This window comes from Medicago sativa, chromosome 4, assembly GCF_051527215.1.
Source record: "Medicago sativa cultivar Bolivia chromosome 4, Bolivia_mono, whole genome shotgun sequence".
Classification (NCBI taxonomy): domain Eukaryota; kingdom Viridiplantae; phylum Streptophyta; class Magnoliopsida; order Fabales; family Fabaceae; genus Medicago; species Medicago sativa.
The window spans coordinates 80,586,159-80,605,609 of record NC_140752.1 but is presented as its reverse complement, the minus strand read 5'-3'; the positions used below and the strand labels follow the sequence as shown (position 1 = coordinate 80,605,609).

General features: G+C 31.2%; 2 protein-coding genes across 2 annotated transcripts; both read right to left on the bottom strand.

The window, feature by feature from the left end:
* Positions 1-3,019: 3,019 nt before the first annotated feature.
* LOC146932475 (ARM repeat superfamily protein) lies at positions 3,020-5,246 on the bottom strand. The gene has a single exon (XM_085704154.1). It carries the CDS (start codon positions 5,072-5,074, stop codon positions 3,341-3,343), a length of 1,734 nt encoding a protein of 577 aa, XP_085560280.1. The 5' UTR covers positions 5,075-5,246; the 3' UTR covers positions 3,020-3,340.
* A 7,843-nt stretch (positions 5,247-13,089) lies between these two features.
* On the bottom strand, positions 13,090-13,797 carry LOC146932474 (uncharacterized). The gene has a single exon (XM_085707763.1). It carries the CDS (start codon positions 13,795-13,797, stop codon positions 13,090-13,092), a length of 708 nt encoding a protein of 235 aa, XP_085563889.1.
* Between the last annotated feature and the right edge of the window lie 5,654 nt (positions 13,798-19,451).

Genomic DNA, 19,451 nt, shown 5'->3' with positions numbered 1-19,451 from the left:
TGGATTGGGTGTTGACAGGTACATTTAGTATGTAGGGTTTTGATTTGAATCCCAGAATAACTAATACACTACTTAATAAAAAAAACTCAAAATCAGATAAAAAGTTAATTTTATTCCATACCTCAAAGTATATATTTTTTTAAATAAATGTACCTCAAAGCTCAAACTGAATAGAAAGCACTAATAAAAATTATTTTGGAACCTAGAAAAAGTCTATAGTATTGTCTGTAGTGGTTTTTGTGGTTTGTTGTTTAGGCGGTTAGCGATTACTCACAAGCACCTAAAACACGTCGAACAATAGTTAATTGCCGTTCAAACCCTTTTTTAAATCATTTAAATTGATTTAAAATTCATTTAACTGAATTAAAAAGTGCATGCATGACAATTGAGTATTGTTCTTCTGTCTTTTTTTAGGTGCTAAAGAGCAAATGCCAAAGGTTTCATATTGCACTAGTGGACCGAAGTTTATATTTATTGGGTCAAAGCCTGAAACGAGAGAGTTACTATACGCACCCACACTTTTTAATACATCCCTTGTAGTTAAACATTCTTCCTTTTTTTTTTTTTATCATAATACTCATGTTATATAGTTTAAGAGTGTGTTTGTCCAGGCTTATTTTTTTCTTCCCTTCTTCTTAACATAGGAAGTTGTGTCAAACAATATTTTTAAAATGATCTTAATTGAAAAAATAGTTTATCTTTTCATCTATAAAAATTAAAGTGTGTTTGTTTCAAGGTTTGTAATATGATTTCTGGAAATTTAGAAATGCAACATTCTCATGTTTGTTTTATGTTTTGAAAATTTCTTCCCATGAATGTTATATTCCCAGAAATGTTATTTGCACATGATTTATTCTATTGTTATTCACATGTTTAAAGGATGGGAATCTAACATTCTCATTGTTTTTTGTTTTTGTTCAATTTCTGGTTTTGTTTTCTAGTATACTGTTTGTGTGCTTTTTTTTTTGTGTTATCTTGTTGTATTGATAATTTGGTTTCAAGGCATAATTCCACTAACAAAATAGAATCACTATCTTGGCTCTTTCCCTTTGATAGTTTTACTTTATAAATACAACAATGTTACAATCTCTTTTTAAAAAAAAAAAAATACATAAAATTTGCATTCTTATTCAAATTCCATTCCACTAATAAATTACCAAAAGAATTCCACTCAACTCATAATAAAATAGTACTGTAAAAAAAAAACCATAATAAAATGACAGAATTTTAAAATAATTTATGGACACCACATTTTATAACTTTATTAACATAAAAAAATATTTAAATGTAGTTTTAGCCCCTTTATTTTAACAAAACCGCGATATCAATCATCCTATTTTTAATTGTGCAATTTTTGTCATCAATTTTTAAAACTTTGACCAACCCATGATTTTGATATCAAGTTTGATGACGTAACAATAAATTGTTCACTCCAAGTCGTTTGAATCATTTCAATTTTTCATCTACTTTTGACCTTGCATGTTTGGTCACGATTCATTTTCACACCTTATATTTTAAGACTCTCAACGGTTGGACCATTCATATTCATGTCAAATCACCTACAATACTTTCATGTATCAAAGAAGCTTGCTTTTTTGACTTCCAATGTTTCTTAGAAACATATGGAAATGACTAAAAAAACCTAGCGGTAGTTAACTACCGCCGGTTTTCTAGTTATAAATTAGTTGTAGTTAACTACCACTAGGGGAATTTAAGTATTTTTCATTTGATGTTAGGAAGTTTTGGATGTTAGAAAAGCAATTTTCTGTATCAAATTGGATTATCAAAATTATGGGTTGGTCCAAAATTCTGAAATGGAGAATTAAAAATAGGGGGATCAAATTGCATTCTTGCCAAAATAGGGGAATATAATTTATATTTATGCCTATCAATTTTTTAGAAAAATTTGGTAGAAAAATCTTGTAAATTATAAAAAAGAAAGTAGCGTGTATGAATTTAATAAAAATTAATTAACTTTTTTTAACTATTTGTGTAGTCTCTTTCAAAAACTATTTGTGTGGTTAGCATTTTAACTTTTTTAACTATGTTTGGTGGCTTGGTGCAACCGAAGACTTTTTTCTATGTGCTCAATTGTTATGGTTTTCAAAGGAAGTCATTTACCTAAAGATATTTGAACCGAAAACCGGCCTGGTTCACTCCTGCAGAACCAAACCAAATCAGGTTGAGCTGAATTATGGTTGAATAAATTGAATCATAACTCAATGTGTAACTAGTTCAAGTCCAGTTCTCAGAACATTGGTTGAACAATGAGCATGAGTATGAGCATATCTCAAGACTTCATTGACTTGGGAAACTTGGAAACTGTTTCATGACACGAGTTTCCCGAGCATTCCATTTCCATGCCCCAGCTAGTAAAAATCTCCCCTAGAAAGCTAGAACAGCCTAATTGATTTGAATATTCACATGTTTCCCATTCTGCTTTCACATAGCATTGGTTGCATACACGCAACTTGAACACACGAGAGCCAATACCTTGACATCATCACACTCACACAACCAAGAAAATTGATTTCCCATATTTAGGAACTTGTACTTTCACAATTCACGCCACAGATTATTTTAAGCAAAGTACTTAAAAAAACCAGAGAAAACAAACACAAGGGTAATGTAAATTATATAATGATGTATGATTAATGATCATTCCGTGCTCTTATCTTAAAAAGTTCACGAGCAACAGGCATGTGGACAAACGTCATGTTTACAATCTTGATGAATGAACAGCTAGGACGTAGCTATAAAAACTTTACAAAGAGACAAAAACAATACAGATGGAAACTTCATCTATCACTATCTGCTTTGTAATATAAAATGCTGGATATAGAAAAGCAATATTGACACCACTCACATGCTTACCAAGTATTGATATAGATGTATGTCTTCCCCCATGTGGTACCACACACTATTTACAAATGCATACACTATAAAATATTGTTGCAACACTTCCAAACAAAAATGAGTTAGGTAGGTAGAAAAATAACTGTAACTAGTAATTAAGTTCTTTTCTTTTTTTGTTTCTTTTGGTATAATATATTATAATTGTTTCCTTCTTAGGTACAATCTACCATAGCTAATAGTCTCACAGCAATGGCAGAGAGTATCTTCATGAAAATCTACAACAAAGCTTTTATGGTATCATCATCACTAACTCTGATTACAATCAACATAATGGTGTGTGCTACTGTTATCATAGGCAACATGGCCAATGAAATTAAACAGAAAGCATATTGAATGGGGATAAACAAATTAGCAAAACTTGTAAGACACTAAAGTAAATATACAGTCAAAAAAAAAAAAGAGAAAAATAATTGATGAATTACATTCATGAGTGCCAGATTCCATTCAACATACTGCGGAATCTGTTTGTGGATAATTTCTTGACAAGTTTTTTAGCATCACAAGATACTTCAGCATCTGCTAGTTTGTCTATGTTTTTGGCATAACCAGAGCTAACAATCTTTTTCCTTGCACTATTGCAACTTGTCAATGACATTAAGATAGAGATTAAGAACTTTTTGTTACCTGAATTTCCCTCTTCTGGATCAAGTAATTGCAGAAGCAGGGCTATGTTATGATCATCTTGAACAAACCTCTTTCTATTTCTAGGTACCATGACCATACCAGAGAGTGCCTCGGCTGCCATTTCGCGAACTTCAAATGATTTTGCATTCAGAAATTTGATAAATTCTGCCATAAAACCGGCATCTCCCATTGCTTTCTTAGCTTCTTCGGATGTTCCAGATAATCTAAATGCCACTTTCAAAGCCAATTCTTGAATGGAAACTTCACCATTTCGAACATAATATAGCAACTGATCCACAAAACCATAACTCATTAAAATACTTACAGAGCTAGATGAAATAAAACACAAACTTTCAATAGCCCTCATTGCTATTTCCTTTGTTTTCGAAGAATATGACCATTTCGGATCTAAAACACGTAACAAAGCACGGATTCCACCTTCTCTAATCACCATTTGCCTAACCAACTCATCTCCAAAGGCAATATTCTGAATGAACCCAATTGAGTTCACCTGAATTGCTTCCTCTTTCGATTTCACAAGCCTGATAAACGTCGACACAGCATCCTCCTCAACCATAAACCTCTTAACCTCCTCAACACCAACAAGATTTCTCAACACCCCACAAGCAGGACCAACCAAATCCCCTTTACATTCATCATTCCCACAAATATTCAACAACGCCGTGACACCACCATGAGCCGAAACAGCCCAAGCATTATCCGAATTCTCCGTCAATTTCATCAAACACCTTGCAGCCGCAACTTTCCCCAACTCACTCCCACAATCCAAAACCCGGATCAAAGGTGCGATAACACCGGCACTAATCAAAACCCCTTTATATGAATCAAAACCAGCAACAACACAAACAACCTTAGCACTCTCTTCTTGAATTTCCACCTCATTAGAACCCAAAAACCCAACAAGAACATGAACTACATCACTCACATCAACAACAATAACCTTAACATACTTCTCATCCTCAACAACAACCTCAAGAAGATTCCTCAAAGCTTGTTTCTTCATACCCAAATCACCAATCTTCATTCTCGTCAAAATATCTCTCACATAGAACCTCATATCCTCTTTACAAGCACCAAGACACGGTTTTGAAACAACAAGCGCAAACCCATTTGTCAAAATCCCCGTTCTATAAATCTCCGAAAGCTTCTTAGCTAAACCATCCAGTTTCGCAAACGCTACGTCCAAATCACTTTGCATCAAAAGCTTCCCACTATACGAGAAATCAACGCAACGCTGACCCAGATCGTGACACTCCTTCACCGTCGCTACTATTGAAGTTACCAACCTCGAAAGCGACGGATTCTCGCCGGAATCACTATTCTCGGCGGCGATTAAACCCGAATGAAGCTCTTCAAGCTTGTTACGAATAAGTTGCCATTTTCCGGCGAAGACCCTGATCGAGAGCGTAAGAGAAAGTAACGAACAAATGAGCTCCAAAGCTCGCCGGAGTCGGTAAGCTCCGGTGGGTACTCCGGCCAGTTGAGATTCTCCGGTTAACTCTTCATCACCCATTTCTATTCTCAGTTGATGCTGAAAACATCCATTTCCGGCGAAAAAACGAACTTTCCGGCGAAATAAATAAACTTTCCGGCGAAAAAGGTTGGATTCGGTTATTGTAAGAATCTGAATAACGATTTAACGAAGAAAATGGAGAGAGAGGTTGTTTTTGCAGATCTATAAGCTTATCTTAGATTACAGTTGATACAGTCATACAAGGTTGGACTCTAGTATAGGTATTTACTGAATCGCCCTTTGGATTTATGATGTTTTTGGTTGTTTGTTAGTGCAATAGTGTCATTACAGATTGTGAAAAGTGCAAGTGAGAGACTGTTAAGGAAGTTGGGTGTCATTTAAAAAAGATGACTGAATCATGTGAGGTGTGTCTTGAAGGGAAACAACAATAGAGGCCAAACAACAATAGAGGCCAAGAGAGATAAGGATTTATTAGGTGGTGTTTATTTGGAATTTTGGATGGAAAGTGTTGATTCTATTTTCTTTTTAATCGAGTATATTTCTGCGCGCAACTATAAATATTAATCTAGTAAACTATACAAAACTCTAATGTATTTCTCTCAATAAATTTGACACTGCTACATTTCTATGACTGATTTCGAACATAAGATCTTTGATTAAATTAAAAGAGATCTTTTATCATCTCATTTAAACATTCTGGAAGATTTGTTTTGTACATATATGCATTATGCATATGGGAAATTAAATAAAAAAATGAATACTTCAACATAGGACAGAAAAGGATGTAAAAAAGTGAGGTAGAAGCAAGGCATGCATTATAAAACTATACTAACAATTATTTGAGAGAATAAATTATTAATTAACTGTTACTTTTTTTTTTCCATAGCAGAAACCATAGATTGCATTAACTTCCTTGGAGTAGTTGGTTGGGGCTTTAGTTTGATAAACTTTTTTAGTTACTTTGTATAATTAAAAATTTAGTTTAGTTAAAGTGATACTAAATCATGTCTGACAAACTGAATCCTCTCGAGCTTCTTCATCTCAAATTTAATCACTGTCCACGCTTGTGTGGATAGAGACTTGGAGAGGTTAATCAAGTCATAAAATTGGATTTGAAGTCTTAACTAATAGTTAGTGATGATAAACTAAAATATTAATGGTATGTTCATACTTTCAAAGATTTCAGGCTCATAACCCCCGTCGTTAGTCATAATAAAAACTTAGTAGCTTCTCTCTTTTTCCAATTTGTGGACCCTGGATAATAAACCTGCTAAATTTATTATCAATCTAATCATTTTCTTCATACCAACAGTTTATAATTTAAACGTGACAAATAACGGAAAGAGTACAATTTCAAATCAAATTAAACTAACCAACTTTTCTATTTAGAGTTTAGTTTTCATACACGGTTATTAAAAGAAAATTCACTCATTTAGTATCACATTGCAATCGTTCGTACGTATCAATTTATTATTCTTTAGGGTAACCAGCTTCTTTACGTCTATAGCATATACTACATTTTTTTTTTTTTTTTTTAGAATAGTATACTACATTATATGTAAATAATTAAGTAACACTTTGGAGGTTGGTCATACCAATAATTTGCAATGAATTCTAAGAATAGTAAATTTTAGATTTTAAAATCACTCAAAGTAAATTATGGATAATATTGTAACTGCTTGACTTTATGTTTCTATCTCAATTCACATTTCATATATCATAATTCATCTCATTCCTGAAATTGCTTCTACTGCATTGTTTCCATAAAAGAGAGGAGTAGATATGAAGAATAATATTCATATATATTTCCTGTCATTTTAATGCTACCAACTGGCAGACTCCAAATCAAACTGTTATTAACTAGAACACTTTTTTAGTTAATGGAAAACAAGATCAAAACATAGTCAGGTCATTGAATTGGTGCCCAAAACCATATAAATTTCAGATGGACCACATCTTAATAAGGACGTAGCTTTAATTATGTGACAAAAATTAAAATGGGGTAGCTTTCAATGGCCATGGAATGGAAATGACATGGTCACACACACCCCCACCATGTGAAAGCCCTTTGTTAGATGCCTTGAGGAAGCAACGACCTTTTGAATAGAAATTACTTAGTAGTGGGAAATGAATCACATAACTAATTCTGAGAAAGTTGCTTTCTTTTCTTACACTTTTTGTGAGTTGTAAATGTATAATAACGAAGAGTCCAATAAAAGCCAAAGGGGTGGCACTATCATGAATAAAATTATTCCACCAAATAATATTTTGCAATGATATCTTAGCCGCAAGATAAACTTCTAATCAAAATGGATTAAGAAACTTTGTACCTTAGGATAGCCGAGGAGAGCAAGTATGAGAGAATGACTTCCATCATTACCCAACTCGGTTTCTCTTTATTGTTAATTGTCAAATTTAACCTTTAGGATCTGTTCGGTGTACAAGATAGAAAGACAAGATATGATAAAACTTTTTTTTTTTTTTTTTTTTTTTGAAGAAGATATGATAAAACTATCGATTTAATATGTTGTTTGGTGCACCAATAAAAAATGATAACTGGAACTTATTTCTAACTATATCCTACTCATTCTTTATTACTTTTATCCCTAGTTTTTGGTGAGTTGGCAACCTGATAGCATAGCTATCAAAAGCGCATATCCTCTATTCTTGACAAGACGTCCTTGGACTTCCATTGCTTCTAGTTTTTGTTCTTTTTTCAACAAAAAAAAAAAATCGATTATTTTCCCAATTGATATCAATTATATTCCAATTCCACCGCTTCTTGTTATATTCCGGTTCTTCGATCAGCTGATTCAATTATATCCTATCGATATCAATTATCTTCCCAATCGATAGCAGTTTCAACGTTATCACATGGAGGAAATTGCTTCTTGTTTCAAAATCGATATCAATTATATTAGTTTCACCACAATATTATTTTTCCCGTTAAAGCACATGGAGTATTCAATTATATCACACATCGGATTTAGTTTATTTGTATTCAAATTCCAATCAATATGATGCAGTTGTTAATTTTTTACCATGTTAGTAAGAGTGTACACCAAACATATATGATAGAATAAAATAATGTTATCATCTTTTTTATTCAATTGTGGTCCATTTTCTAAAACTAATATGCTTATATCAGTGAAAATTGATAAAGATGGAATAAGTGTATATCATGTCACTATCATATTCTATTATTATCCTTTTTTAATCACATTATGTCTCTATCATATCATGCACACCAAACGTGCTCTCACGGGAGAGACCTTTCATTGAACTTAACAAAATGGTTCAACATAAAAATACATAAACATTGTTAAAGCAAACTACTCGTCAATTAATTAGTGTTTAATAACAATAGTCATAATTTAATAATAATTCATAATAATTTATTATTGTCAATTCATATTTAATTAATTAAATAATTAATTAATCCAACAAATGATTTCATAGATGTTAAACAATATTTTTCTCTAAAAAATGAAACAAAGAAAAAGAAACGAAAATACTTTTAAGATCTCATGAAATCATGACTTTAATACCATGTTAAGATACACTTATAATGTAATCCTACCTAAACTTATATTAATCTTATCTTACTAATTTTAACCAACTTGCAATTAACTTTGACAAATTTCATTTAATTATAGAGTAACTTTAATATGAATTGCTTCATAAGTGATCAACCTTAAGCTAATACTTAAAAATTGTTTAAAACTCCAAAACGACGCCGTCTCTTGGCAATATATGGTAATGATCATCTTCATTTTTTGATTGAAATAGTGGCTTAATTAATACCAGTTTGATTAAAGTAATAAAAAAAATGTAACTCATTTTAAACGACATCAATTAAATCATTGTCTTAGTTGTAAAGATTAAAAAAGCTATGAATTTTTATTTCTCAATAGTATTGTTGAACGTTGAAATTTCTGATAGTTTTGAATAGGGATGTTCAAAACCGAACCAATCCAATAAAAAACTGCAAACCGAACCAATCCAAACCGAAACCGCAAAAAACCGCATTTGGTTCGGATGTATTCGGATTATTTTCTTACTCAACTGCATGGTTTGGTTCGGTTTGCGGTTTTTATTTTACCAATCAAACCAAACCAAACCGCAACATAAGAAAAACATTAATTAAACATATGTTGTCTAGACCAATATTTATAGAAACTAAACTCAATAATTTTTTTTATAAAATGACATATTTTTTTCTCCTGTTAAGTCTCTTCTTTACTTTTTATTTCAAAAATATTTCTGTTACTTGAACTTTTAGAGAATAATAAAATCTTAGTATTTGCATTTCTTACATAATAAGATTATTTTTTGCACACGTTTTTAATTTGGTTTATGTTGTTGAGAATATGGTTAAATGAAAATGAAATTTTAATTTTCGATGAAATTTAAAACTTTGTTGAAAACATTGCTGAAAATATGATGTGCTTTAGTTTATTAACTTGTTTTAATATTGAAAACAAAAAATTGTATTATATCAATAAAAACCGCCCAAACCGCATTAGTTTGGTTTGGTTTAGTTTGGATTGGATTTTATTTTAAAAGTCATCCGAACCAAACCAAATCACATATTTTTTATCTTGCGGTTCGGATGACTTTTAGATTCAAAACCGAACCAAACTGCACAACGAACACCCTTAGTTTTGAATACTGATATACGGTGAATAACTTATGAAAGTGGTCCACCTTAGTAGTAATTCTAATAGTTTCAACTTTGAGGGACAAAACAAAGCAAGGTTCACGAGACAGGTAATGAATAGAAGGTCCCAAAGGTAATAGGCAAAGCCATGGCTTAAAAGCAAAAGATAAAAGTTTTCCATGTCATGACAATCCCAAACAAAAGTGCTAAAATATTGACCATTCCAATCAATATCGATGATTTATATATATATATATATATATATATATATATATATATATATATATATGGGGCAGTTAGGGTAATTTGAGGAGTAAAGATGATCAAGGTGATTTTTTTTTTTAACTTTGACATGAGACAAATAAGATGCTAATACTAATGCAAAACAAAATTAAATGACCCATCATGTCATTTGGTGTCTAATTTTTTTATATACAATGTTTGATTAAAGGTCAAGATACCATTATTCTGCTAGTCACAGATTCTAATTTTATGTAATGTGACAACGTTGCTATAGGCCAAACCTTTAGAATTAGTAGTTCTAATTAAACTAATCCAAGGCAATTCAGCATGTTCTTTTACCAAGCTAAGTAATTTGTGATCATAGGGCCAACCTGCTAGTGGTTGAGCCACAAAAAGAGTTGTATATTGCTCCCATGCAGTATAATTGCAATTTGCAGTCTGCACATGCCTAAATTGATCAGGGGTCAGCATCCAGTATATCTTGCATGTATATCACTCAATAATGAGAAGCAATGTAGGATAATTTGAAGCAATGTTTGTATTCCTAAGTCACTTTATACCATGCATATTCACATGAGTTTTTTTCTAATACGTGTAAGGAAAAGAATCTTGCACCATGGATAAGTGTGTATTTTGACTATTGGATTTACAAGTCTAATTATATCCATTTGATCTAACAGTGAAAACTAATTTGTGCATGATAAAAGACTTGCATCACTTATACATGGTAGAATTGTCCTTCAAAAGAAACCAAAAAGAGAAAATTTCCACATAAGCGGAAGAAACAACACACAAATAATAAAAAAAGACAAATCACAATTTTTTTTTGGTACCAAATCACAAATTTAACTAATTTGTTTCGGCACTTCATACCTGCGACAATAATCTCACAATATATAATATTTTAATACTCAACTTTCAATTTTCACAAGGAAAAAAATTACAAATTCTATCACATAATGTAATTTTTACAAGAGAAATGTTAGGGTCACACTCTTTGACACACTCTTTTAACACACACCACTAATAATTAGCCACATCATAGAAAACTACAACCCCTCTCAACCAATTTTTGCACCCGAAAATTGTAAACCGTCTCATAAACATACAACTACTCAATTCTCCAATACACTCAAAAGATTAGAGTTGTTATGGTGAAGAAAATTCAAACCAACTCTTTGTCTATTCTATACTAATATAAAGGGGATACAAGATTTTGAACTGATCGATTTTTTATCTTTCAATTATACCTTTCATTTAAACTATTCTAATTACAATTTTTCCTTTTGTATAATATTATTTAAATCTTTAATTAAAAATATTAGTTAAATTCCATTATAATAAGAACAATTACACTACAATAGAAACAATATAAGTTAAATATCTATTTGATTGTGGAGTATTCTAAAAAATTTACAATAAAATAAACTACGTTTAATCGCATTAAAAACGAAAAGACAAACACGTAAATATGCGTCTTAATGCTAATATTTATAATAATTATCTGCTTCTTGTTTTCTTCATAGTACTCTATGGGATTTGAAAGAGTATCAACTTTGACAAAAACAATTATAATTCAATATTAGTTGCCCACCCGTAACTTTAACATTTAAATTGAAAGAAATGATCACTTTCATCGGTATGGTCTCAAATTTACTATTTGAATGAAAAATGGTTTACGGCCTAACATCTCCATTTGATTCTAAAAAGTACTGTACCATTTCTATTTGTGCACTCTTTTTTTGATATGTTAGGTGCAAAATGTCATTCATTAATTCATACACAATTGCCACACTATATACCTTTGAGTAGGGACGAAGCGAAATTCAGGATTTTGTATAAAAATCTTAAAATGTCTTAGCTTTCAAGAGAAATATCTATAAAAAAATAATATCTTATGTTCATCATCAAACTCCTGTGAGAGGACAAGATGGAAATAGTACTACTGGAGTTTGCTTGATATGGCTGTATAGATTTTCTATTTATTGTGTTTAATTAATCTACAGGGGATAATATAATCATTCCACCTATCATATAGATTTTGGGTTGCATTAAAGTACTTTTAGGGTTTAAGCAATCAATTATAAAATTTTGGTTTGAAGAAGACGCCAAGGATCTCGTGATAAAATTAAGAACAAAACGCAATTTTCTTATGTAGCTCGAGCTCCAAGATACAATTGGAGAATTTGGAGTATCCTTGGTAGCGAAAAATGTAGATATGGGTCATATATATCTTGTCACATTAACATAGACCACTCAATAATTTTCAATAGTAAACCCTTAAAAAAAATCAATAGTAAATGGTGTTTATTTGTCAAAAGAAATAGTAAATGAGGTCTAAAATAAGCTTTAATATATAAGTTTTTTTTTTAATCTCAGACAATAATATTAAGATTATCGCAAGGACAATGTTCTGTATGAGAGATATTGTTCTTAAATGTGACACATATGGCCCATTTGTTTTAGATTATATAAAAAAAAGGATTTAATTATGTTTGTATGTAAGTTTCTTTTTAAAAAATATGTTGTTAAGAAATTATTTTTATGTTTTTTTAAAGAAATTATTTTTACGTTGAAAATAAAATAGTTATCTTGATTATTTTTAAAGAATTTTTTTCTAGAAGATAGAGAAAAATAAAATTTATGGAGTTTATAACTTTTCTACCATATTTATGAAGATATATTTTAACATGCATAATTTTTTCAAATAGATTTTTTTTCTAGTTATATCCAAACTACTTATATTAAGATCACTTTTACTTTAACCAATAACAAAAACATGCATAGTTAACATGAAACTCATTGTTTTTTTTTTTTTTTGAAGAACCTAAACTAACCCCCTCAAATACCCCCTCAAATTGGCATCAGAGAGAATTGAACCTGAGACCTTGAGGAGGAGCACACTCCCAAGTTCCAAGCCATTACCACTAGGCCAACCCAAGTGGGTTAACATGAAACTCATTGTTATAAGTAAAACACACGTTAGAGAAACTCTAAACGCATTTGATATCACGACGAGTTAATCAAAATCACGGTAAATCATCGTGATTTTTTAAAAGTTGTATCTATAATTTTGCAAAACCACAGTGTGCCATAATCATGCAGTTAAAAAAACAGTGTCACCATGATTATCTTTTTTGAGGGAAGAAATTCATTGCTTTTCATTAGCTATCAAATCTCGGATACATGACGGTACATCATCATAAACGTGGGAGCTAGCATGAGATGGGGCCACCCTAGCTAATTCATGAGCGACCCCATTGACTTGCCTCCTATTGAACTCGACATGAGAGTTCTGGAAATTACAAGCCTGAATAATACAACCTAGTTCACTACTATTAACTAGGTTTGAATTAAAACGTTCAACAACAGACTTGGAATCCAAAACAAAATCAACATGGTCATAATGAAGATCAGCTACCCATTGTAGCGATGTGTGAAGTCCAACAACCTCGCCGACATCAACATCACAAAGAGGAGAGAAACATTCCGTCTTAGCCATGACAAACTCACCCTGATCATCACGGATACATATGCCAGTACCTACCATATTCAGAGAGTCAGAGAAAGAGGCGTCAATATTACATTTGTACCTACCATATGCCGGCTTCGTCCACTCAATGACATGACCATGAATAACACTGTTCGGCTGAGCATGATTGTCATTAGCTTTATGCGATCTGACTTCTTGGGCGGTTCTATAATCATCTAAGAGGTGTCGAACCTGCATACATGTTTCATTTTGCTGTTGCCACAATTTTAAATTCCTACGCTTCCACAAGCTCCATATGATCGTCACAAATAACTCTTTTTGTGTAGAAGGCAGTTGGTCGAGAAGGGAAAATATCAAAGCATCCATGTTATAATTTTGACGGAGAGTTCTATCAATAATATCCCATAAGTTAACCTCCCGCCATGCTTGCACCTCACCTGGAGTGTCACCATGATTATCACAAATGTGAAATTAAACACACACTAACTTACAATTTTTCAAATTTTTTAAAAGAGTAGTTTTTTAGAGAATGATAAATTAATGCATATGATTACTATATTTTTAATTTTACAACAACCTTGATTAACTTTGAAAAATTCTTATAAACCCTTCAAACCCTCCTCCAATACAATTTTTTAGTTCCACAAATGAGGAGGGTTTAGTATTATAAAGAAAAGTTAACCCGTCCTCCCCTTCCATTTTTCTCTATTTCTTCCACTTATCATTCCTTTTTTCCTAAGTCTTCACCTCTCTTCCCCTCCAAACTCGTAAACAAAGCTTAAGTGATTTTGAAGTTGAAGTTAATTCTCTAAGTGATTTATTTGCCTTATTTTGGCATAAGCGTGAAGCAAGCATGATGTCCAACCACTATGAAAGTGGAGAAATAGTGACTCTATGAGTAAAAATGTGGATCATGCCCCGATTCCTTTTTACTATTTTGACTAAATATTGTGATAATGGCTATCGACTAGTTACTTGAGTGCTTTATTTTACTACTTATACTTCAAGAAAATGACGTGCCTCTACCTACGAGATCATACATGGGTCCTTCATAACCCTAAGCTTAATTTGGTTATTATTAGCTCCAAATTTTGAACAAGATAGTTCACCGAAACTTGGCATTACCTCTTAAAAGACAAGCTAAAAGTTATTTTGCATGAAAGATTTGTCAAAGAAGTTGCCAATTAACATAACGAGCCGATGAAACGTGCATAATTAATTTTGTATGACAAATTTATAAATAATATTTTTATTTATACACTCTGGACATAATATTTTTTAGAAGAACCTTTTCCCTTCACTAGATATTATCACATTCAATCTTGCATAATCAAATACTGGCCGTGTAGACAAGAAAATAAATTGACGTCTTACCAAACATCACTACTAATAATTTTATGTTGGAGTTAGATAAGGAAACTTGTGAATTGTGAAATGATAATGGGGCCAACTAATGAAATTAATCAGACTCTGCATGCATGTACTAATTAAGCATCCCAAGCAATCATTGGATGTAGAATTAAAACGGTGATTATGAATATGATCAGTAGTATGTATTTGCATGTGTATATTTTTGACATACAAGCTTAATATTGACCATAGTAACCGTAATCAAACTCTTAATATTGTTGCTCAATTTCTCATTGTCAAAATAGTGATACCATCACCGACAGAGTTTATGTATTAATTAAATAAATGTAAAAATAAGAAGACATACTTAAATTAATTTCACAATTAAACTTACAAATAATTGAGATTCGCCGGTGGTCATCGACAACATACATTTACGCTTTAGTTCGTAAATGACGGTTAAATTCAAGATCTGATGACCTAGATTTCAAGTTCAGTTTTTTAAGTTTATAATAAAATTAATTCAGTTTTAAATTTGAATTGTCTGATCTCCATGCAACAACCACTTAACTTGTGTTTAGTTATTCGTTGGGCTACTTCTGCCTCACGTTTGCAACTCATTTCATAGTGAATTTATAAAGCTATTATTTATAGCTTCTCTCTCAACGCTACTTTTTACTGTGATTTTACCTTTCACCAAACACACACTTAGTTATGTGTGGAATTAACATAATTCAATGCCAAATGCCGCCTTAAGTTTATTGAATCATTCCCGTACACAAAACATACACTCATATATTCAGTCTTTCTTACCCAAATAATGGCCAAACCACATGTCAAAAGTGTTATGTCTTTTTTACTTTGAATAATTAGGTATGTGAAGATTTTATATCTTTTATAGGCAAAATGAATTGATTAAACTTAGTAGTAGCACAAGGCATGCCATGAGGCAGAAGCAACAGTACAACATCTATTAAAGCAAAAGAAAACCTACACTGCTGAAGAGCACCTAACTCAACAAAAGAACCAACAAAGAAAACCCACCAACCCATCAACACTACCCTTTCAGAGTAATCCCACCAACAACAAGCAAAAAACTATAGTCAGAATTTCCCTCTAAGAATAGGTAACTAGAATTTAAAGATTGTACTTCAAATAATTAATAAAATACACCATTTTCCAATCAGTTTTTCCATATGCTGATACAGCATTATAACCTAAATATAATTGGAAAATAGTTATTTTTTGACAGCTCATTACTCATATGAATATTTAATTTATGAAGATGTATCTAATCATAAATAAGTCATAAATAAGAAATATGGCCATACATTCATGGTGGCACACTACCCAACAGTTATCTTGTTGTGTTTGCCTATTTATCAAATTAATATTTGCAGCAGGATAATGGCATACACATTATTTAATAGTAGTATTGGCTAATATTTTAAATTCATAATACCACATGTCCCCAGTAACAGTAGAATGTTGATATTTCCATGTGAATAATAATAGAGCCAATTTTATGGTTTAGTTAAACAAGTCTTCTATCAGGCACAACCTAGTTTTTACCATTAAATTTAAATGAGGAATGACATAACTTTTTTTATACAATGGTGAAAAAGATGTGTGTATGATGTAAGACTATTTTGTTTGTGTATTTTAAGACAAAGGCCTAATAATAGAAGAAATAATAGGGGATCAAGCTGCCCCATACTCTTTAACCTAAATTTTAATTTAATCATGATCATATTGTGTTTTTATGCTATATCTATTGTTGTCTTAAACAAGTTGAAGGTCATGTTCTAATCTTAAAAATCAGACTCCTATTAAAAAAAGTGTTGATGGACCCTAAAAATTATTTTAAGATATTATATTTTACAAATGAAGCACCAAAACCTCAAAATTTAAACTCTCAAAATTTAGAGGCTGTGTGTGTTGTTGGTGATATCCTTGCAGACCATCACAGTCAATCCTTGGTATATTTGCTTTTGTTTGGTATTATCACTTCCATTGTTGGAGTCTGAGGGAGATGCACATGCGAATAAAAATTGGATCACTTAAAACAGATGCACGATGCAGCAGTAACTTCAAGGGATCTATTTCAATGTGAATTGCATGGTTGGACATGCAGCACTGTAGAGCTATAGAATTGCTCGATCCAAGTTTAAAAAAAATATGTAACTTCAATCCAATGATCCAACACTTGCTACAATATTGTATACAGCGCTACAAGGGATCAAATATGTCAATCATTTGCCATGGACGTAGAAATAATTGAGGTATGTTATTTGAACAACTATTTTTTTGACAACTTATGAGACAACTAAATATATACAAATAAATATAGACATTGACATGAAAATCAAAGCAATAGAGAAAAAAAAAATAAGAATATAGTAAAAGTATAAGAGAGGGTTGTCCCAAAATATGTCAAAATGGTTTTACAAATATCATTTCAATTATTAGTAACATAGATTTCAATTGCAAATCTATTCCTATTTGAATCAGAAACTAAATATAAATATCTCTTTTAAGGATTTGAATCTCCATACTATAGAGTGTAGTCTCATCCACAGGACTCAGGTCTCAACCCTAACTTTTACTAGTGTGATGTTATTAACTGTCATTACTCAACTAAATAAACTAATCAAAATAAAAATAAACAAAGCATTGTACCAAAAACTAAAAACCAATGGTATAGATTGAATATAGAGAACATGTGCATCGAGTTGCATGTTCTCACATGCCCACATGTTGTTGCTTCCATTTCCATTGAATCATATTTTCCTTAGTCCTTTTTTTGTGTGGTCAGAGTTTGAACCTCAGACCTTGCATATATTATGCATTGTCCATGTCAACTGAGTTACGCTCAAGACTATCTTTCTTTCTTTTTAGAAAAACAGGACTATCTTTTTTTTTTCCTAACTAGAACTTACCAAATAGTTATACTAATCTATTACAATTCATAAAACCCAAATTTGTTTCCCCGCGTACACGCTTCAAGCAAAACATCAAGCACACATCATATCTCCTTTGATACCTAAAATGTTGATTGTAAGGGTTAGTCTTCAACACCCATGAAATAAAATCAATAATAAATTACAACATCAAATAAGAATATACAACCATTATCAAGGAGTTGTGCTAAGACATTTCTTTTTAGTTTTAAATATTAAAATATTCATCACTCCAAAATATTATAAAAGAAACAAACACAAGCTCGATATTTTTTTGTTCTTTTCTTTTCGAATGAGACATAAGACTCAATGTTAATGCAGATGCATGAAATGTAACTAGACCATGCTACGGATATCGTCCCAATTGGCATAACAATATTAATCGCCCCATTTGCCAAAATAATTTTTAATCGCCGCATTTGGTAAAATGATTTTGATCGCCCCAACTGTCCTTTTTTGTTTGACACGACGTTGGGCATGGTGAAATTTTAGCTATTATTTGAGATCAAGACATACCGGAAAATGTTAATCGATACAAGGGGTGTCGTGTTGCAAACGAAGAAGATGCACCTGGTTTCGTGACTATTTTTTTGGGTTACGATACCAACCGTGTTTTGATTTTATCCTTGTTTTAAGTCAATATATATGATTAAATTTTTATTTTTTTAGCAGTCATATGTTTAGAATGTTATAAGAATATTTTTTAAAAGTCTGTGAGTTTAGCTCAGTTGGTAAGGACAATGCATCTATACTATATATATAAAGAAAACTACCCCTTTCAGCATTCTTTTGGGTTGGACTTTTCTTTCCAAAAATACTCTTAATTTTTAATTTTATTTTTATTTTAAATACAAATAACACATGTAACAAATATATCTATACTATATATAAAGAAAACTACCCCTTTCAGCACTCTTTTGGGTTGGACTTTTCTTTCCAAAAATACCCTTAATTTTTAATTTTATTTTTATTTTAAATACAAATAACACATGTAACAAATATATAAAGAATAAATTTAATATAAGGAGAAAACTCACACAATTCCTTATGAATTGTTCTTACTGATAGCCAATTATAAAACAACACGTGGATTACTAATGAAAACTCACACAATTCCTTATAAATTGTTCTTACTGATAGCCAATTATAAAATAACACGTGGATTACTAATCCATGTCACTAATCGTTACTAATATTTTAGAAACAAATAACTCACGTTTGTTACTAATAAGAATAAATTTAAGATTAGGACTCAAAATATTTTAGAAAAAGATTTGTTAGCACTATCTCAAATATTAATAATTAGGGTTTTCACAGTTCATAGTTCGTTCCCGCATTGTTTAGTTTTTGTCAACCTCTCTCAGACCTCTGCATCATAATTCAGTAACATGTAAGTTTTTTTTTTCTTTTTCTTTCATGTTACAACTAATCAAAGTCGATTAATTTTATGATTATATTTGACTTTGCTGGTTTATAAGTGATTATGATTCAAATTGTTTACGATTAATTTTAAGGATTATTTGACTTTGCTGGTTTATAATTGCTTATACAAACTATGATAGCGTTTTTTTTTATATAAAGAGAACTGGTTTTTTTAATTATTAAATAAAGGGAAAATTATAATGACTTCCCTTGAGGTATATGTAAATGTAACAAACACCCCCTCTAATTTTACAATAAACAATAACATCCTCTGTCGTTAAACTTCTT

Excerpts from the sequence above, each read along its gene's own strand:
- LOC146932475 (XM_085704154.1), bottom strand. The coding sequence starts at position 5,074 with ATGGGTGATGAAGAGTTAACCGGAGAATCTCAACTGGCCGGAGTACCC.
- LOC146932474 (XM_085707763.1), bottom strand. The coding sequence starts at position 13,797 with ATGGATGCTTTGATATTTTCCCTTCTCGACCAACTGCCTTCTACACAA.